At 33.2% G+C, this 24189-nt stretch overlaps 1 protein-coding gene across 1 annotated transcript in view; it reads right to left on the reverse strand.

The window, feature by feature from the left end:
* Positions 1-579: 579 nt before the first annotated feature.
* Positions 580-24189, reverse strand: part of LOC143909813 (scavenger receptor class B member 1-like) — a 66703-nt gene continuing 43093 nt past the window's right edge. The window contains exons 6-10 of the mRNA XM_077428023.1: positions 6393-6593; positions 2944-3174; positions 2758-2872; positions 2385-2677; positions 580-2255 (exon numbers count right to left, since the gene is read on the reverse strand). Of these exons, the coding sequence (XP_077284149.1) occupies positions 1473-2255; positions 2385-2677; positions 2758-2872; positions 2944-3174; positions 6393-6593 (1623 nt within the window). The 3' untranslated portion in view covers positions 580-1472. The remainder of the gene's footprint in view (positions 2256-2384; positions 2678-2757; positions 2873-2943; positions 3175-6392; positions 6594-24189) is intronic.

Below are 24189 nucleotides of genomic sequence, written 5' to 3' on the forward strand. Positions count from 1 at the left end.
ACACAGCTAAAACACAGCCTTCAAAATGTACGAATATTTATTTATTTATTCTAAACAGACCATTGTGGCATTACAGGAATTCCTAATGCGCCACAATGGTCACAAAAAAAAAATAACAAAAAAAAAAACAAAATAACAATTAAACATAAATTAATACATAACGCAAATAATATAATAATCAATTATATAAATATATAGAATATAATAATGAAAGAAAAAAAACATCTATATATGTATGTATATACTGTTTGCTGTATCTGAGCATTTACCGCCATCTATTGATATTAAATTTATTTAATTAATTAATTTTTCCATTGGTGTTTTATATTGTTTGTATGTAGATAGGTAGGTAATTTTTCCCATTTTTTTCATATTAAACAATTAAATATAAATATTAAATTAAATATATTTAAAAGGTATTTGAAAAAAATTCGTCCACGTGCGGATCGAACACAGGACTGACACATTTATTTTCATTTTTTTTATTTAATAACTTGATATACCATACGATGATATTTCATCGGGCACAACATTAGTCTTTTATAATGTGAGAAGAATGTAAAATAAAACAAAGTTTTAAGTTTATTCATGGTTTAATAGTATACTATGATACAATTATCACAGATTCAAATCAAAGAATATATATATTGTATAAATAAAAAAATAAATCTAAGTAAAATTACATTAAAAAACTTACAGCTGATCGAGGTAATAAATTTATAAAAAAAAACGCTTGTCTCTTCATATTATAAGTAATAGTAAATATGTAGTATTATTATAAAATAAGTAAATGTAATATTATGCTAATTTCCTTGTATGGACAAGCAAATTAATATTGCTTATTCTAATAAACAAATTTTAAATCTTAAAATATATTTTATAAATACACTTCCATCGTATTAAAAAATAATTAAATATCAAAAATATCGAAAAATTTTCTACAGATAAAACCAAGATATGTACATATATTGCACAAACCTAATTTTTTAAAATGAGTTCACACTTTTTATTACATTCACACTTTTAATTTATACAATATTTAATTTGGTTTAAGATTGAATAATTTTTGGCATCTTTAATATAATGACTCAACCGTTTTAAAATTTCAATAATTTTTATCGTTTGAATGTCAATAATGAGCAAAATAAATATATACATTAAAATTATAAATCAACTTTTTAGCTCAATCGGTACAATATTTGCATTGCAGTATTGATTAAGCTAAAACTTCATACGTTTATAAAGTCATAATAAGTCTATAAAACTGATTTGAGCAATACTTTCATGAACGATATAAATTTTACATAAAAGTTTCAATTATAAGTACAATTATAATCTTCGATTGTATCAACCAATTAATCACGTCTCACTCTCTGTAATCATAACAGAGAGGAAAATTAAAACTACTCTGCAACCAAATATACACATTCCTTTATAGTCCATATTTTTAAATATTATAACATTATGATATATCAGACGTTAGAGTTTGATTCCAATTTGTTCATCCTAATTATATTATTGGAGGGTTCTAGTGACATTCGTCTAATAATTTCTTCCGGTGGCGGATCAAATTCACTTCCGTCGTCTACAATCTCCACATTACACGTATCATCATCATCAGAAGACTCGATCATGTGATAATTGACACTGCCGAGTATGTCGACAGGTACAGAGCACCTTCGAGGCCCGCAGTAGCTATCCTCCTCGCTCGACTGGTACGACTCGGTGTTCACCTCGCTGAGAGAGCTTCGGGATCTTTCACCGCTGAGCTTGTTCGTGAAATGTTTGATGTTCTCCTGAAATCTATTGCTAAGATTCATGCCCATGTCTTTAATCTTATCAGCGTGAGACTTCAACAACGACGACCTCCTCTCCGACGATGCGTCTATTTGCGTCTCCGGCTCGCTCTCCGAAGTGTTTTTGTCTGAAGAGTTCAAAAATGGAGAATCGCTATCGTTGTGCTCGTTTATTGGTTGTTCGCATGGCGTGTAAACGCTTTGCATTTTAGACTTTTCAATGTCTAGAGACATTTTTCTCAATGATTTCGCATATGCTGAGTTGTCGTCCCACATAATGATGTTTCGTTTAGATTTGTGATGATTGTCTGAACGTTTGCATTTCAGTACTATGGCAACCGCTAATAAAGGCCCTGTTATTATAAATCCAATCCACATCAAAGCCGTTTCTCCTTCAGGTAAAATTTTAAGGTATAATTTGAACAGATTGGCCATTGAATCCGGCAAACTGTACATACGCTAAAAAATCAAATAAAAAACGTAATGTAATAACTTTTTTCATATATTAATGAAGAACTAATGCTTCAAATGTATATTTGATAATTAAATCCCATTACATTTGGAATATAATTATTAAATTGTACTTACAAATTCGAACCATAGTAATGGAAGTACCATATCGGAGAATTCTGCTGCACCGTGTATGTTATTTAAGTTTCCCAAAGCCAAATTTATCTGAAATCTGACCGCCACTTCTAAAGGTAAGCCAGACTTGGGTTGGATCCATATATGAGAACTGTGCAAGTCCTTGTCAGCTTTCATACCCTCAACTCTCTTCCCTACTTTTTCATCAGCGTCGAGAAAATGTGGATAGCTTAAAGCTATCGGAAACCCGTAGTAACAATCAGTCACGTCAATCAAACCATCTGGCAAACAATTACCTTAAAAAACATTATAAAAACAAATAAATACCAAGTTGTATCGATAAAACTTAACAAAATCCATTATTACATTCACATACCTTCTCTACAGAAGCATTTATTTTCCGGATTTCTAAGACCGTTGTCGAGAGCATCTTTATCATATGCATACTTGTAAGCGTATAATCCATCTTTCCACCCTTCATCTATTTTCGACTAAAACAAAGCATTATTTATAAACGGGAATTAAATCAAAACAAATATAAATTACTATTAAATTCACTTACCATTGCTGCCGCTCGGCAGAGTGATTTTCTATAAAACTTTATGGTATCATTAGGTTTTAGATTTCCAGGGAATTTTGATCCATCCGAAGCTTTGTGGATTTGAGCACAGGGAGTATCACCCCATTGAGGAATTGTGCGACTGCCACGCCACGTATCAACGAGACCGGACAATGATTCATTTCCTCCAGAGCCCGTGTAAATTGTCTCAAAATCTCCGTCAAAATCATACATCTATAAAAATGATTAAAATAGTATTAATATATGCTTATATTTTTTGATGGCTATCATTATATTATTATTTTAATTCTTAATATAATTCATATATTTATTCAAAATTATTTACTTTTTAATATATTATTCTAATAAATGTACATATGTATGTCATTAAATATGTTGACTTCATACTAAGCAGGTTATTGAGAAACGACAATATATTATTTCTTTATTTAAAATTGACATCCTATTACAAATTGCTATATTATTATAAAATATTAAATCTATTACTATATTTCCATATGTGCATATATATAAATATTATACGTACATATATCTTCTCTTACTTACATACTTCATTGTTCCAACAATTGTATGAAATCGTAAAAATAAAAACAATCCATAATTAATATATGATGTTATAATTGAAAGTGGAATATTTATATAATCTGGTATAAAACAGCAGAATAGACTAGTGATTAGCATAGGTTCAAATCCCACTGGTTTCTGCTGGCCAGAACCTTGGATTTTTGACTCCAGGTCGATCGTTTCCTATCAGAGTTTGCCAATTTATCTGATTTTCATTGAAGCGGTTCCAAAAAAATGGAAACCTTACCAATTTTTTCGCACAATCTCGAGTTTTCAGCAATCTCGAATTGTATAAAATGCTGCAAATTTACAAATTTCATTGATATGTATTTACTATGTATAATACTAATAATACTTGTATCAAATGTACAATATTTCTGACCAGGAAGATGCATTGGGTTTACCCATTAGGCCTTCCTGGTATAAATTAAAAATGTGCTGGATAATATAAATGGACAGTGCTGGATAATATTGTTACGTACGCCGTGGATTGAGCGAATTGTACTTAGACCAACGGATATCTGTTATCGGTTAACTAAATGCATGCACTTACTTCCAAAGATTATATCTGGACTCTAAGTGCATTTAGGCTAAACAATGACCGTTATTAGTTATTTCTCAGAATCGGTACGGGAAGATCCAATGTCTTGGAAATACATATCCGAATACGTGACTATACAACAGGTAAACAGATTAGGCGTCCTGAGAGATCTACCCTTTATAAGGCGGTACGTAGGCGATATAATTCATTCTGGACTTAGCCGTGACACTGCGTGTAACTCCTGAATCATCAATAAATGCTGTGAAACGACTGTTGGCCTTTTACTTGGATCCTCCACCCACCCCTACGCAACAATATTATATAAACGAACTTTTATATGTAGATATTTTAAAAACCTTTCTAAATTTTCGATTGTATTACACATTATATTAATCACAAACAATTTTCTTCGAATGACACATAACTAATGAGAGAACAGCTTTTTATCAACACTTTTACCTTAATTGCATTTGGAAAATCTATTGATAAGAACAACATAAATGAGTAACCATCGATAACTTGTATTAATAGGGTTGTATTAGAACGATAATAAAATTGAACACAACTGTCATAATTATTAACTACAATCTATACAATTTTCCATTTTGTTTTTCAAACAGCGATGACTATTCAATTTAAACGTGAACAATACATTTATAGATTTATAACAGTGTTTTGTCGACTTTTTTGTTAACATAAATGATTATTATCCCATAATTTCAACGAATGACTGATAAATCGAATTAATTATAGATTTAATAACACCACTAATGCAATCAAATATCTCAAGACTCAAAAAACAACAATACACCGGATAATACGCAATTACCTGATGATTTTCCGTCGCGTTCAGAGTGTCATTTAATATTCGTATTATGATTAACCCACTGAATAGACACATATGTATATGTATATTATTTTTTAATTTATTTTCATATAAATATTATATTATACCAGGAAGGCCTGACAGGAAAAATCCCAATGCGCTTTCCTAGCCAATTACAAACATCGATATACAATTTTTAGAATAATTTTAACAAAGCACTATAGAGACATCTATGTATAAATTCTGATAAACTTACATTTTCAGAGCATTTTTTTTATACCTGTATAAATCGTCAAATATCGAGATGCTGATAAACCTGAAATTTGCGAAAGATATGGACAAATTTGCAGAATTTTTATACGAATCGGCGAAATTTGAGATGATGAAAACTCGAAAATTGCGAGAAATGGGTAAAGGTTACCAATTTGTCGGAACCGTTCCAATGAAAATCAGATAAATTGGCAAACTCTGATGGGAAACGATCGACCTGGAGTCACAAACCAAGGTCTGGCCAGCAGCAACCAGTGGGACTCGAACACGTGACCACTATGTTCGAAAGCATATATGCTAACCACTAGTCCACGCTGTTGATTATAATCTAATATATAATTTAGAAAGAGACTTTGTATGTAAGGTTTGTTGGGAATCGAAAACAAATCAAAAATTTCTATCACGACGATATCGATATCGTTGAATATTATTTTTTTTCGATTCAAATAAATTTAATAAAAAAACAAATGAATGTTTACTATAAGATTGTTTTGCCATGTTTAAAGCTGTTTAAGTTACAAATACCGAGCGAAGCCGGGTAAAAACACTAGTATATTATAATACAAAAGATTTTTTGAAAATTTTAAATCCTTAAATATGATGTGAATGATTCGATGCGGTGCAAACGATCGAAAAGCGCCAGACAGACTGAACCACAGATTAACGACACGTGTACCTTATGCGTGCGCACTGCTCGCACTTACACTAAGCGAAATCTACCCGAAGTCCCGACATACCTACCCTGTATACGTTCTGTGCTTCTGATACTTTAGTTCCAAATTTTTCTTATTAAATTATTAAAAACTCGCCAGAAAGATCCAACTCAATTTTAATAATTACCATTTTAATAATTGCATCTGTGCACATCGAAAATTACTCGTCATCTGATGTGCAATCTACCATTCGTGAAGTCGAGAATTGCGTTTAAAGCAGCCATTCAGTTAATCTGCGGTTCAATCTGTCTGGCGCTTTTCGATCGTTTGCACCAAACCCGAATGATTGTACAAAAAACATGATTTATTGGTTGGAAAATTCGCAACACACTTCGAACTATGGCAATTGAACCCATCCTAGTTTCGGTGTGTATCAATAGTTTGCAATGCCTGCAAAAGGTGAAGGATAACTTCTGCCGTCTATGAAACGAATACGACCGAATATGGAAGGAGAGAAAGGATCCCATTCGAATTTTATCTATCGCATCTAATGCATGGCAATTAAGTGAATACTGACCCTGTCGATCAGGCCGAGTTTTTCGAAATTGATCCAACCGGGCAAGAAACTGTTGCCCAGAGTGACTAGAGATGTGGCATAGCCGAACATGAACTCGCGCGCTGTCATCTTCACTATGGGTTTGTCTCCAGTGGTACCCAGAAGTGTGTTCACGCCGATCCTGAAGAATATGTTCTTGGTGCTGCCGACGTGGGCTATGCTCTGAAAAATGCACAAACGGACATCATTAATTCAATTGTATAGAAAAAGCGTGTGATTTAGATCCGGGTAAATAATCCTGTAGCAAAACACCATATGTCACCAATTGCGTTGAAGATGCACCGTAATTAGAATTTTCCGGCTTCCAAGTTGTTTTGAATGACTTGTTTAACAATTCAACGTATCTTGGCGAATTTTAAATTTGTTGTTAAGGGGCTGGAACCCCAGTGCCTTGTCCATACAAACGTATTAGACTTCTCCCTTCCTCAATTATGGCACTAGATAAATTATTTTTTAATATGCTATGGATATCCACCATAGGCATGGTTCTTTTTTTTTATTAATTGATTTTAAACCGGGACATGTCCCGGTTTATAGATATGTGTCCAATTTTTTTATAGCCCGGGAGCAACGGTCCCGGGCTTCAAAATCTGGAGGCACTAAAATTGTCATCACAGATTTCAATTTTGGATGCAAATTTTAAATTAATACGACAAATTCCCAAATTTTTAAGTGAAATTATAAATGCAATGATATCGTTCTCGCTTTTAATTGAAAATATTAAAAAAAATAGCATTCAGAAGTTATTTTATTTATTGATAGATTTAAAATTTGACAGCAAATTATAAAAAAAATTAAGATGATACTTAGGATTTTTCAGTAGCAACCAAATCAGTTGAAATATCTTTCAGTAAACTTTAAAAAATCAAAAGTTATTTAGGATCTTCACGACTCAAGATTTAAATTCCCAAAATGGCATCTCGACAATTATGGCAGCTCGAACTATTCTATCATATGTTTCTCACTAGTTTGTAATAATAACAAAACCAGCTAAATCTGACTAATTCCAAGAAATGATAAATTTAATCCTCAAAATATTCGTATTTAGTGGGAATTTTTTATTTTATTAGTTTATAAACTTCTATTTTATTATAATTTGGTTTTAAAGATTGAACATACATATATGTATAACGGGTCTACCCCACGGGATCGAATTAGAAATGCATGAAAAACCAAATATTGGAAGGCAAAGATCGAAAATCGAAAGATCTTAAGTCGAAAGATCAAAAAAAAAAAAAGAGTGCATGGTAAACGGTACATACTCACGTACATCCTAACTTAATTTGCACGAGCAGGATACAACAGGAACAAGAGGAACAGGTAATTCCTCCCGTATTAATGTGCGGGCGCAGAATACGGAAGGAAAAGCCTGTTCCTCTTGTTCCTGTTGTATCCTGCTCGCGCAAATTAAGTGAGTATGTACCGTTTACCATGCACCCTTTTTTTTTGATCTTTCGACTTAAGATCTTTCAATTTTCGATCTTTGCCTTCCGGTATTTGGTTTTTCGTGCATTTCTAATTCGATCCCGTTAGGTGCACCCATGTATAACACATATGAATTATGTACATGCAATGGAAAAATCTGGGTTTCCGTCAATTAACAAATCCCAATTATAGGAATTAGACGCTTTATTGGAATTATTGGAATTAGACGGTTTATTATGTTATTATAAAGAAAATCTAAATATCACGATAAAACTATAAAAACCGATGTTTTATTCGAGATATGAAAAAATAATTGCATGCAACACGAAAAAATTAAAACTTTATATGTTGTAACGGAAAACAAAATGGCGACCTGCTTTGTGCCCTGAATTTTATACTTTCAATTCGAGCCCGTTATTTAATTAGGTAATAAGTGCATTGCAGTTTTGTATCTATTTTTTAAAATACGTTTAGTAAACTCACTTTTGCAAAATTGAGTCCATATTTCACTATTTATAAAACTTAATATGCGAAATTTAACAATACGATAGGTATGCGAGTAATGACGATAAAACGACGAGTAAATGTCGATTTAATTTATAATCACATTACGCTCGATTAATGACGAAACAATTTTGCAAAGCATTCACTGATGATTGTGATCGCGGATAATTAAGGAATAATTTACTTTTTGCCGAAAATCTTGATCAATTACATTTGGTTTTGCGGCTTAACGTCTGTTTATACTAGCCATTACAGACCGGCAACAAATACAATTATACAAAGTGCCAAAAAATATAATTACATATATTATATTACATTAATTTTATGACAACAATTTAATTTATTCATTTAAGCTTGACTTATTTGCAAACACAAATTATATTAGCATTGATATTTAACTATTTCAGTTGGATGATCTCATATACATATGTTTTTGTATTTATATATTGGAAAACTTTAAATATTTTTCACAACAACAAATACGTCATATTTTCTTTCAACTTGTCCTTCTATTTATTGCTAATAAAATCAGATAAATTGGCAAACTCTGATAGGAAAAGATCGACTTGCAACCAGTGGCGTAACTACTATGTGGCGGGTGTAAGCAATCCTTACGGACTCACGGAGGATTACCTGACAACTCGTTCACAGATTTTCCGTAAACCGAGAATGCGCTCCAGGCATTTCGTATACGGCCATCTCTTTCTCACCCCGTCTGTTCACCAAGATCTCGTTTACTATGCCATTACGTATGCAGCCATCTCTTTCACAGACCGTCTGTTCGCCGATAACAGACGGTCTGTGAAAGAGATGGCTGCATACGTAATGGCATAGTAAATGAGATCTTGGTGAACAGACGGGGTGAGAAAGAGATGGCCGTATACGTAATGCCTGGAGCGCATCCTCGGTTTACGGAAAATCTGTGAACGAGATGTCGTGTCACCCTCACGGAGATAGGGGGCCATAAATCGACAAAATAACTGTTCAAATTAAGACACGTTTTGCGGGGATGCAGGTAGTGAAAAACTATTTCGGTTTTATTGAACCTAGGAAAATTATTAATATGTCGGAAAAAGATATTCCAGACCATTGTTTGACTCTCAGAAAAAATATCCAGAAATTTTCTCAGATCAATTCGAATCTCAATTTACACATGTACTTCTATTAATAAAGAAAGATCTTTCTGAAACAATAACCATAAGGCAATTTTTAGAATTACTCATTACCAAGTACAGTTGTTTGGACAGTGATTTTTCAGAAGTATGTATATGTATACCACATTCATGTTATTTTTTACTCTTCCGGTAACTGTGGCTAATTTAGAAAGAACATTCAATAAATTAAAAATAATTAAAGATTACAAAATAAATTCGATCGGTCAAACCAGACTCGATGAACTATCTTTGCTTACAATTGAGCACAAAGAAGCAGCCAAAATGGACCTCAAATAAATTAATTCACGATTTTGCATTTCGAACAGTAAGGTTCGAAAGAAGAAATTTTAAAATAGGTGAGTTCAATTAAGAAAATTATATTATGTATCTACATATTAACAATAATTATATTTACGTTAATAATGCGTTGCGAAACCAAAAATTTGGTATTTCGATTTAAAAATTCGAGGGGGGGGGGGGGCTTTTATGATTTTTTGCTTACGGGCCCAAAATTCTTAGTTACGCCACTGCTTGCAACCACAAACATCCAAGTCTGACCAATAGAAACACTTCGAATCATACAGCGTATGATTCTTTTAACTCTTTGAATTTGAACGCTGAAAATTTCACCACCATTTCCAACTAGAATTATAAGCCGGAATAAAATTATAGCTAATCCAAACAAACCCTAGATAACTATCCCTGAGGATTTTAAAGGTGTGTTTGGACTCTCTAATATGTACATACATATATCTAGCAACCATATAAAATAAACAAAACAGGTCTATTAATGAATGTATTTTTCCAAAACTACTTCTATCTTCTTCATTGTTGTTAAAATGTAATGCTCATAATCTAAACGCCAACCCAGAATCTAAAATACTTAAAATTTAGGGATTTCCATCGGGAAATGATGCTATGGTTATAAATTCAAAAATTCCGTTGTAAACCAGTCTTTATAAACATTGACAAACGGATTACACCACCCATGTTCAATGCATTTTTTTTCAATGCTAACTGGAAAGGCTTAGCGGGTAGTATTCTTGTTTACATTGTACATGCTTACAATACAACGCCGATCAGCGTTTTTTAGGCCCATGGACTTGTTGGCAAAACGCCGATCGGCGTTGGTCAGCATTCAAAGGGTTAAATCAAGGTCAAACCTGGGCTCGAACCCGATACCTCTCAGTCGTCAGCATCGGGTTTGGTGCATCCGCTCTAAAATCGCCAGAAAAACGAACGGCAGCTTTAAACGTAATTCTCGTTTTCTCGAATGATAAATTGCACATCAGATGATGAGTAACCTTTCGATGTGCACAGATGCAATTATTAAAATTGAGTTGGATCTTTCCGGTGAGTTTAATAAGGCAAGATTCGGAACTTATCGAATCTTGCCTTATTAAACTCGCCTGAAAGATCCAACTCATTTTTAATAATTACCATTTTAATAATTGCATCTCTGCACATCGAAAGGTTACCCGTCATCTGATGTGCAATCTATCATTCGAGAAGACGAGAATTGCATTTAAAGCAGCCATTGGTTAAGAGGGCTGGACAGCAGCGCCTTGTCCATACAAACGTACTATACTTCTCCCTTCCTTAATTATGGCACTAGAGAAATTATTTTTTAATATGCTATGGATATCCACCATTGGGGTGCATCTATCGTTTTATTTTTTTGATTAATTATTTTTTATAGGAGCTAGGAGCCACCAAACATCTATAAAATCGCCTCTTTTTTACACCCACGAAACGAGCCCAGCGTGCTTATTTAACGGTCGATTTAAAAAAAAATACGCCGATAGATGCACAGAAAGTATCTTTCTCATACCGATGATGAAATTTTTTTAAAAATTGGTCCAGTTTTGGAGGAGAAAATAGTAGAATACGAAACCTCGATTTTGTCAATTTAAAATACGTTTTATCTGGTCGAAGTGCAACTGTCGCATTCACTCAATATTATATTGATATATATTGTCGCATTCGCTCAATATATACATACACTCAATATACATATATATCGAAGAATGGAACGGTAACAAAATTAAGGTTTCGGGTGTACAGCCCTCTTAATCTGTCGTTCAATTTGGCGATTTTAGAGCGGATGCACCGCATCCGTTAGCATCATATACTAACCACTGGGTTATACTATACATCCGATTCTCAATAAAATCTACTATTGATAAATAATACGATCGACAAATTGCGTAACGAATAATGTTGCAAAAAAATAAACGTGCCATTTTAAATATTGTATGCATCAACATTATTAATAAAATCACGTATGCGATATAATCAATTATAATAACGCACACGTCAACATTTCAACACATTTTGACTTTTTTTACCAGCACGAATCGATACTTCTAACCACGGCAACTTAAACCATACACGATATAGCTAAAATCATACCCACAAATCCAACCAATACCAATTTGAAAGATACCAACGAAAACCAAGATGGTATGAAGGATACCACACCTCGTCGAATACATTGCGAAAGTATCCGCGCTTTGACCACAACATACGTACGACACACGAACCTGCACACACCTGAGTTTATGCATACATATTTTGCCGTGCACTTTGATTGCCGGGTTTTTCGCAACCGAAACACCGGTCGACCGGTCTCGCACTTAGAAAAAGACATCTAAATGTTGAATGACCGCATCAGATGTAAATTACCCATATCTTTCGAGATGAGATGGTCCGTGACCCTTTTCGAAATATTCGTCGCGACTCTTAACAGACGGAGTACCATTGTCTCTAGGACGAATAGTGTGTTATTAAACATGAGTACAAGCTCGTGTTATGCAATATGTGACACATACAATGTATGTGAGGCGCATTATGTGTAGAGCTTTAAGTGTTTTTAATGTATGTTTATATACTATTAATTATAATAAATGATCACTGCGTGCTATTTTGCTAATTGATTATATGTGATTCGTATATTGTTGTGGTGATGATGATGATGATGGTGGTGAGGCGCGTTCTCAAAGTTCAATAGTAAAATGATCATGCACTGCATTATCGTGGAAATTTTATTCGTATTCTATGCTTAGATATGCAAATTAAATTATAATAAACAATATATATAGATCAATTCGATTAATTTGTATGAAGCTTTTCCACATAAATACATATAATATTAGCACCCAGCTGTTCTTAGTATTGTACAACATGTACGTATATAATTTCGAAAGAGACTTTGTATGTAAGTATGTAAGTATATAAATATGTAATGTTGGTTGGTAACATCGAAAACAAATCGAAGTTTATATGACGATTCGATATAATTTTTTTTCGATTCAAATTTTAATAGAAAAAAATGAATTTTCGCCGCGTTTAAGCTGTTTATATTGCAAATACTGAGCGAAGCCGGGTAAAGCAGTGAAGCGATGATTAATCAATTTTTATTAAATTTGACCCACTGAATTTGAATATGACAATGATTTTAGTTGTTTTTTTTTCGTTTGTGAGATATGAGCGTTTAAAAAATGCGCAGTTTTTACAGATTTTTGGCCTTTGCAATATTATTTACTGAAATTATATTATTGTGGTGCCAATAGTGAGTATTGGAATCAATAGTCAATTTTTTTTTCTATCGATTTTGATTTTTTTTTAAATACTGTTGCGTAGGGGTGGGTGGAGGATCCAAGTAAAAGGCCAACAGTCGTTTCACAGCATTTATTGATGATTAAGGAGATACACGCACTGTCACTGCTCAGTCCAGAATGACCTGATATCACCTACGTACCGCCTTATAAGGGGTAGATCTCTCAGGACGTCTAATCTGTTTACCTACTGTATAGTCACGTATTCGGATATGTATTCCCACGGTATGAGAAGTGCAATCATTGTTTAGCTTTCATGCACTTAGCTTGTCGTTAATCCTTAAAACCACTTACACCGGTCTCACGGTCTCTCAGGACGCTACCCGGCCTAATCCGATCGCAATTACTCGGCGGCTCTTTTTAGTATACGTAACAATACTTACAATGAATTATTTAGCGATTTTTATAAATGAAACGTCAAGTTTGAAATAAATGAAGTTACAGATGGCTAATCGCTTCGGTATACATTAAAACCCCGATTTGATTTCGATTCCACTTTGTTTTGTAATCTACAATCTTATGTAAGTCTACGAATTTGAAGCAAAGCATATCTGAAATATTTCGCTAGTATATCATGTATGTAATGTTGAATAGTAAAATGTTGTATGTAAATATGTATGTATATATAATATAATGATGTCACAATCGAAATTTGTTTTAATATAATTCAAGGCTTTTATATTACAATATATTGAAAAAAAAAACACTAAAGATAATTGAGGCTAGCACTAAGATTATCAATTTTAATATATTAGAGACGAAAAATATTTTAATTAAGAGCTTAATAATAATTTATTCAAGCCTAAATAATGCATAAAAAACACAAAACCACCTGCATCGACATTGCAAGGTTGAACCCAGGGCTCTGCAGAATGCATAAAATTTACACCACAGCCCTATTTGCTAAAACGTTGCGAAATCTTATATATATATTTTTTTAAATATAATTTGATACATATCGACCACCTACTTTGAGATATCAATTAACGTCATAATTTAAATAGCATTCTATATATCATTTATTTTTTTACCAGGCTTTTTATCAAACTGTACAGCAGCGATCAATAAGTGCACACACTAAGTGTATTACTAATATTAAAAAATTTTTCACAGATAATACAGCCAGTTTATGCTTGTCGTAATTAATGACCTTCGTATATAAAAAGTCTAATGTTCAGCATACATAATAAACAAACAAATGAATATTATATTATATAAATGTAGAAAATGCCAATAAAACATTGCGATGATCTATCGATTACATATTTACATATAAACTTGAAACGCGTAATACGACCTCGTTATAAGCAGCGATGAAAGTGATTCCACCGCAGAATCATAAAGAAAACAAACCCGCGCGAAAGCAAGAGTCTATGAGAATTGTAGAAGATGACGCTTTCGTCATTGGAAAAGTTTGAGGATTTCAACGTAAGTGCAATATGGGAAAGTGGATGCATTTCAATTGGTCAAATTGACCTTCGCAAACTGACCAGAGTGTCGGTGAAAATAAGTGCAAGCTGTGCATCAAGGTGCACAGCCTGGCCTCGTAAATCCTTGATCTTTTTCTACCAATTAAAATTGAATAAAACAAAATTGAAAACCTGTCCATTCAAGATCGAAAGTGTATGTGTGTAGGTCTACGATAGATGCTTGTCGTGCAAATTTTAAATAAACGTGTGAAATTTGAAATTGATGCTCGAGGCTGTCTGTGTACTTGACATCCTAATCCCGTTATCGATTTAAAAATCGGTGAATAATTTTTGGCATTTTAAAGGCTAAATTTCGCATTCCAAGCAAATCATGCGAATTCGCATCCCCAATGGTAAGAATACACTGAAAAGTGCGGTATGGTACATGCTCGTGGTTTCCAGGTGTGATGGGTGTATCTTCATGCCATTGCTTATTTGTACGATCTTATTATTTCGAAAAATTTCTCCTTCATCACCGTTATCGATCATTGTCAAACCTACATATGTCAATAAAATAATGAAATATCACCGAAAACACTCCAGGAGTTGAGGTTTGTGAAGAGACGTGGTGGTACAGATTTGACCTAGATAGTTTTGCATGTGCAAAACTATCTAAAAAAAAAAAACACGTGCCGCCTACTACTCTGTTTCTGCACCTTAACACTCACGCGACGTCACGTTTTGCTTTTGAAAGTATTTTTTAACAATTTACAAAGGTGTATAATGAGTTCAAATATTTTTCTGCAAAAAGATCGGCAAACAAGTCCGTACTAATTTGTCTATCGTAGATGTTGTTAAGCAACGGGTAGTTTGTCTGACGACATAATTTTGTTTACAAAACAATGTGTGTGTACAATCGATCGGGTGATTATATTATTAGTCACTAGTATAAATGCAATATGTAACATGTAAATGCAAAATTCTATTGATAACCGGCTTACCTCGATAAAATAAACGAATTTTTGTTATTAATCCACAAGAATAGTCGAAATATGATTTTTTTAAGTAGAATTTAATTTAATTCTCATATAAAGACAATTTAATATATAATCCATATTAATTCAATTGAGATTCGTGTAAATACGAGTAAATAATGATACGAGTTTTTAGCTCGCAATTTTACCGATTTAAAATTCAGCACACTTCCAATTAACCCTTTTAAACGAAAACAAAAAATAGTATGGCCAGATCACTATCCCAATAAACATGTTTTAATAGAAAATATTCAAGACAAAATAGTATTAACAGTGGGAAAAAATCCCAAGTGAAAATACATACTTTTGATTTGAACTGGACGACTACTTAGAGAGATTTGAAAGCTGAAAAGTACTACAAATGAAACATAAAATCCCCGACTATAGATTCCAATATTCATTTTGAATAGGAAATTGAAGGATTTTGAGACATCGACCGAACAACACCAAGATCTAGAAAAATCGCGGGATTTAAAAAACACATATATCTCCGAATCTCGAGCCAATCAACATTTTTTATTACCAGATTCGAGTTTAATGGGCATAGATCTATAAGAAAAGTCATATCTCGTCTCTGAACCATTTTTGGTGTCGAACAATGCTATCATACTAACGAGAACTAGAGTGCCAAATATTCCATATTCGTGATTTCCATGTCAAAAATTGTCTTTTGGGGATCCGAATGTGACTAATAATCCAATTACCATATCTTATGTATGTACCTATAGGTCCAAATTCCAGCCGGAATTGAAAAATTTATTCGATTTTCACTGCTGGCAAGACCTGGATAATTAAATGTTGATCGAACGTCTCATGCTAGAGACAATTTGCCAATTTATCCAAATTAATTGTTATGACGGTTCCAAAAAAATCGGCATTCCCCTTCCACTCTCATAAATTTGTTAATTGTTTTAAGCATACAAATTCTTAGGTTTTTTAATTAATATCTGTATACCTACATTGAGTATAAATATATATACGTACTAAATTTGAACTGTCAAACTGCATATTGAAAAATATTAATATATTATGCAAGGAAATGCATTGCATTTATGTACATATGCAATTTTTATAATATGTACTACAAAATTATCTATTTCAGAAGCTCCAGTATACACAATGAATAATGTTCACCTTGTGTAAAACGAGCAGTTAAGGATTTTAACGTAGAGCGAAGGCGAACCAGGTGCATATACACACATAATGTTTCCGCGTTGCATATCCACTGCACCAAAGTGCAACAGGCATTATGCAACCCGTACATGTATGACATTACGGTTGCAATTTTTATTGAACTGTCCCACTTTTTTTCTCTTGATTTTTTTCCTGATTTCCCATATGGGTAAAAATCTGTTGATCCATATATTATATCAATGTTGCATAAACCTAATTACGCTCGAGATTCATAACAACGCAACTTTTAATTTTAGTGTCTTTCAAAACGTCTAAATCAAGCATTCTCAAACTGTATCAATATGTTACGGTATGCACAAATGTAATACAAAATACAAAAATTGCATCTTTCGCAAAAAGTTACAATTTGAATATCAAATGTAGATATACAATTTGTGGTTAACAGGGCTGGACACCAGCGCCTTGTCCATACAAACGTATTAGACTTCTCCCTTCCTCAATTATGGCACTAGAGAAATTATTTTTTAATATGCTATGGATATCCACCATTGGGATGCATCTATTGTTTTATTTTTTTGATTAGTTATTTTTTTATAGGAGCTAGGAGCCGCCAAACATCTATAAAATCGCCTCTTAGTCCACGAGTCCAGCGTGCTTATTTAACGGTCGATTTAAAAAAAAATACGCGCATAGTTGCACAAAAAATATCTTTCTCATACCGATGATGAATTTTTTTTTTAAATTGGTCCAGTTTCGCAGGAGAAGATAGGAGAATACAAAACCTCGATTTCGTCGATTTAAAATACGTTTTATTTGGTCGAAGCGCAACTTTCGCATTCATATATTGAGTTATATTGTCGCATTCACTCAATATATACATTGACTCAATATATATATATCGAAGAAAGGAACTGCAACAAAATTAAGGTTTCGGGTGTACAGCCCTCTTAAGGATATTCAAGAAAAAATTTCGAATATCCTTATTGTTTTCGGCGCTTGTTTTCGTTACCCACTTAATCGCCACGTGTTTGTAGACACAGATTCGATTATTTTATTATATGTTTTTAGTGCCAACCCTTGACTACATCTTGAATATATCACAAACTAATGAAAAATATTGACTTTTTTTAATTGCATTAGTATCACAGAATATTTTTAGATGTCTCTGTGAAGAGACTAAAAATAATTTCGAGTCATAGTCTTAGAATGAAGGAGCGCGCACCGGTGCGCTTATGACGATGACGTGGTTAAATTAACATATTGAATACGGATAATATTGTAGCGTATGCGAAAAGGAACCGCCATTTGAATTAGTTTCCAGGCTTAAGTGCAGTCGGCTAACAATGGAGACACCCGAATTGACTTAGTGGTCGGTAACGGCACTCCCACTAGAGTTCTCAAAACTGACAGTGCAAAAGCGTGGGACTGCATGCCGAGACTGTGGGACTGAGTATCTGGTACGTGACTATAACAATAGGTAAACAAACGCGTCGAGGAAGATGCAGTGAGTGACCTGATCTTTATAAGCAGGTACTTAGGCCATATCAAGGCATTCTGGACGGAGCACTGCCTGTGCGTGGATCTCCTCAATCACCCAATAAATGCTGTGAAGCGACTTTGGCATTTTATTTGGATCCTCCACCCATCACTACGCAACAGTATGTAGAACATACTGAAAATTTATATTGCCCGGAAGAAAATCCATTGAATTTTGGAAAAAAAATAATTAATGTATTTGAAATTAGAAACAGATGATTCTTTTTAATAAAAAAAATGGCTATAAAACAATATTTTATTTTTGATAATATTATCTTAATATGTCTACTATTATATTTTTTTAATCAGTCATCGTATCTGGTTAAATTGATATAAGCCCCTTAAACTTAATATTCCGTAACCCATGCGATGATATTTCATCGGGCACAACACTACATAGTTAGTACATATATAATTTAGTGTGTTTCTTGATCTGTAAGGTGTACTCGTCGTATTGGAGCGATCTTTAATGACGAGTGAACATAGATTGATTGAATAAAATAAAAAAAAACAATAGAAAATTTGGCCCACAGAAATCATGTCAACAGCCATCGAAGTATATAATTGATATGATAAGTGTCGATTCTATGGGTCAAGGCTATCGGAAAGAGTCAAAAGCTAGTCTTGTTTTATAACCTTTGATCTCATTCCTTTTTGCTAAAATCGATCCTGTCTTGATCCCTTAAATCTAAATACACTTGTACAAATTGACGGCCATAAGTGAGGTCGACAAGCATGGACATACATACATATTTATACGATCATACGATCAATTTTCGCGAAAGAAGGCTGACGAGAATCTGCTTATACATACATATGTGCTGCACCAACCAGTTTAATTTCACAATTTGACCAATTCCACGCCGGCCCGTTTGACCCATATCGAGATTCCTTTTACGATCGACCGGTCTGTCGTCCTGCGAAACTCGCCATCATTAAGCCTATCGTCGAGGATCACGTTTTGTCGCATTCTCCGTGAATATTATATGATAATGTTGAAACACTATACATACCACCAGCCAAGTGTTAACATAAGACCTCAATGATTATTTATGTCCTTTTGTCACATATTCTTAAAACGGAGACGACGCAATCGATCGTGAAAAATGTTTACTGGACATTAATGCGACATTGCTATTAATTTCACAATTTTTTTGTACACATATGTACACTCATTCAGTTTATTTGATGTTATGCCGAGTCTATTTTGTTGCCATTTATTGGATTTAACTAGTGTTGTGCCCGTTGATATTTTAACGGGTGGTTTTGGAAAGGAATTGATACATGAACCACACCCGAAGCTATTGTCGCTAGCAGTTTTAGCATGCACAACCCTTGCGGCCAATTTACATAGACCGCTTACTCCACTCCCCCCCCCCCATGCTGAACCAACATTCCATCCCCGCACTCTCATCCGGCCGTCCACATTGAGATCGTAACATGTAATATCATTGTATTTGTTTTATCTACTATGTCACCACTATTTGAGATTAATGTACAATAAAATTTATGTACAATTCATAGAAGTCTCGTTAATTTGCGAGTTTTTCAGTGTCTCGTAATTCATCGACTTGTATGTATAATAAAAAAATGCTGCAATGTTTGTAATTGGCCAGGAAGGCGCATTGGGGTTACCTGTAAGGCCTTCCTGGTATAAATATAAAAAAAAAATATACCAGCAGCGTGGACTAGTGGTTAGCATATATGCTTTCGAACGTAGTGGTCACAGGTTCGAGTCCCACTAGTTGCTACTGGCCAGACTTTGGTTTTTGACTCCAGGTCAATCGTTTCCTGTCAGAGTTTGTCAATTTTTTTGATTTTCTTTGAAACGGTTCCAACAATTTGGCAGTCTTTCATTTCTCGCAAAATTTGAGTTTATAGCATCTTGAATTTGCTGATATTCGTATTATCGAATTTGTCGGGCCTTCCTGATATATTTATATTATATAGGTATGTGTATAAAATACCTATGGCCAAAGTTCTGCATATGTACTATAGAGGGTAGCTAGCAAATTTGTCGACGAACCGTTTCAACAATGGAATCAGATAAATTTGCAAGCTTTGATAGCAGACAATCGACCTGGAGCTATATATCCAAGGTCTGACCAGCAGCATTGGGCCCGAGAGTGAACCCATGACCATTCAATTGAACGTATTACACGCTGATCACTGAGATATGTTGCTGGTTAATAATATTGATAATTTAATACTGGGTAAAGCAGTAAATATAATACACAATACAGATATTTCCAGACGACAGATTACATTGCAATTATTAATCTATAAAAAAGTTGATTTTATTGTGTGCGCACAACGCCATAGCTATGTAAATTTATAATATTAAATAAATACATATATATTTATATGCAAAAAAATACAATACGATTCATATATACATGACGCTGTATGAAAAATGTCTAAATTAACTTTACACTTTTATTATAATTTAGCACAAAATTTTTCATTCTCATTACGATTTGTATTGTCATTTTGACCCGATTATAAAAAAAAAAAAACACTTTTCAATGGAAAATTTCAATAAATTGAACGATTTAATTGCAGAAAAATAGATTAACAATAAAAGTCAACTTTGATCGACTTTTAAACGCTTCCAATTAATAATATAAATACAAGAAAACGACTAGGTATGTAAAACTTCTTTAAGATTGACCTCGAATTTGCTCGAAGTCGTTCACGACGAGCTCATCGAGACCTTCGAAGATCATCAAGCCTCCTAGACCGAGTCTATTTTCCATATCGTACAACTAACTATAACACAATCAAATTTTGCTACGGTTAACAAAATCACGTGGTCATCTTCCGTGTCCGCGTCTTTCTTAACTGATTTAATATATGTATGTATATACAAAATTTTCTATAACGGCTAGTCGAGCACCATTGCGGAACCGAATTTTCGGATAACATGTTAAATTACTTAGGTCAGTGTTCCAGTTTGTGTACCATGACACACATGTTATGTTACGGCTTTTATGTAACGTGAATTTTAAGCTGAAAGTGTACATACGTAAAAGCTTGCAAGGGACGATCTTGTTCAGTCAAGTGCTCCGCTTTATCGTTTGTATTTAAGCAATGGTTTAATTTATTGGGATTTCGTTGAAATGTTGCTTCATATTATGAACCATTTCTTTTTTATTTCAACACCAATTACTATTATTTTTTTAGTTTTTATGGTATATATCACATTTTATTTTAAAGAAAATATATTGCAGAAGTTTTCTTGAAATATTTTTTACTGATGAAAGTCTACCAACATAATATTATACAGGAAGTATTTTTCAATCCATTTTTACAAAAGGGAAAGTGATGATGAAAATTCGTCAAATAAACGGTATAGACGAAGTTCAAAAGGTACGCATATGATGGCTGTTTATAATACAATCAATTCATAGTATTTTAACTTTCTTCTTTTGTCTAGTCGAACTTTTTCTTATAACTTTTCGACGATTCGATGATTCCGTGAAATATTTTTCTATGCCTGGAGTAGGTAAACCATCGCTAATCACGCTTTACAGTTGACCTTGAAAGTGTAGCGAATTTTTATTTGTCAAATAACATGTTTTTCTGCATTTCATTACTTCAAATCAATATTAAAATTCTTGCATAGTGTGACTAATATCACGTCTCACCACACCTGTGGATGCATTGAAAAATATGCTATCCAATAATGCTCTCAGTTATTTGTTTGATTTCATCGGAGAATATCAAATACTACTCTTGATTAGAGTTTCATATGTATGTATGTACATATGTACATATATGAAAGTATGATTTATTTTTTTAAATAATATAATAAGTGAAATACTTATTTTGATATTTTTGTCAAAAAGCTTAGGGCTCAGACACACAGATCGGTACACGGCACGTGTTTTTATTTTCTGGATAAAAAATGTGTTTTTTTTTTCACGTGTGAAAAAAACACGCCTGAACTATGGTCTTCAGGCGTGAGAGGGCTTTCGGAGATATTTTATTCATCCGTTTCCGTGTTTTGAAATCAAAAATTCATGTCATTTTTATTAAAATAATACAAATGTTCAAACAACTTCGAAAATATTGTTTTATTCGTAGTCCAATACATAGCAAGTATAAGAAGGCCCATCTTTTCCGCTATGCACTAGCAAAATTAGTTGTTAGCCATTCAATGTGAAATGCATACATAGTTGCACTCGATGTCCTTCTGAGTAAAAATTCATAAACTTTATTGCCTACAACTGTACAAATACCCAAAAAAGCCGAAAACTCGACATTTTTTTCAATCTCTCAGTCGGGCATATTTTTCGATTCAAAACGGACATATTTTTATTCCGGTTTTACTCGATTGAATTTTTAAACTTTATTTTCAATTAAATATATTAAAATAGATTTAGACGGAATTTAAATTTTTTATAACTTTATAACTTGTATGGACTGATTTCGCGTGTCTTTGATGATAACTGTCAAATAAGGTATAAGATTATTAATCCCAAGATACTGAAATACTAGAGTGAATACTAGACCATTATCAGAAATCTTTTTTCAAATATTTTTTTAGTAAATTTGATTCCACTTCATATCAATTGCAATGTACATAGTTACATAGTCATCCCTAAAAATAATTTATAACACACCCATATATACTAACTTGAAAAAACTACATGCCATAAATAATATTCCGTTAGTTACAGATATTACTAACAAACTAACAAGTAGATTCTATGACAGAATCACTAATAACCATACTAACACACTTGTGAAGAGTCTCGGTGATTACAACAAAATATCTATACCCTTCAGGTATAAACACAGATTACCTAAACACAATCTGATTTAGATCATCGTCTTAAGAGAGTCTTTAATTAATATTATGTATTAGATGTCTTATGATCATTTATAAGAATTGTAAACAGATTTTTGAGCTCTTTTTCCTATTATGCTGTACATTAACATTAGAATAATATAATATTATGATTACTAACAAAATTAAATGAAAATTGTAAAATAGAAAATGATCAGTAGATCAGTAGCTAATATAATCGATATAAGATTTATTGCGAACATAATTTAATAATAATAAAAAGCTTTTAAAAATCAAAATCAAATAGTCACACAGTTTAGAAATTAAACCTAGTCGTCGAAGCTTTTATACTTGAAATAATACTAATTAAAAATTGAAAACAAATTTGAATTTGAAAGCAAATATATATTTATCGAATATCCTGTTCTAAAGCTGTAAAATACTTCGAGCTTTGGCAGTGCGTATGCTTTTCGGTGGATAACGGATCCTACTCGAAGTGTCACGTACCCGTGAACAATTAATGGCGGCTCGTATCAATATTGCATCACCATTTTGAAAAATTGCATTAAAGACGTGGCAATTAGTGATAGCAATCAGCCGAAGTGTGTATATGTATGTACATATAATATATGTACGTGGTGCACGATTATATTACGGGTTCACAAGTTGCACAATGCCAAGGCTGATGGTCAGAGCCAAGGTGCTTGCGAAAACATCCGCTTCTATTCTGCACAAAAGGACCGAGTTCAGAAGAAGAAGGTTTTTGCAACGGTGGATACTCTCACGAGTGATCGGAATATTTAGTCGTCCGTTGAACATGCTGTCTGATTGAATAGCTATTGAAAGTGTGCTGTATGAATATACTGTAATGTGTACAGCTCCTAGCTTTGACTATAATTTGTTTAGCTACGGTACAGCTCGGTGTGTTTGACTATTGATCGAGAGGTCCAAAGACCAAATCCTGTTTAATAGCTTTAATAATCTTGACAGTTATTGAGGTGGCTCCATTGAAAAATTGGTACCGAAAAAATCCGTCTTACATACCAATCATAGCATCTTCTTATTTTAGATTTTTTTCTTCTTCAGAATTGTACAAGGAGAAATCAACTTAAATCCAACTATTCATTGTGACATGCTTGAGAGCTTCTTAGTG

Source organism: Arctopsyche grandis, chromosome 3 (genome assembly GCF_051622035.1).
Source record: "Arctopsyche grandis isolate Sample6627 chromosome 3, ASM5162203v2, whole genome shotgun sequence".
NCBI lineage: Eukaryota > Metazoa > Arthropoda > Insecta > Trichoptera > Hydropsychidae > Arctopsyche > Arctopsyche grandis.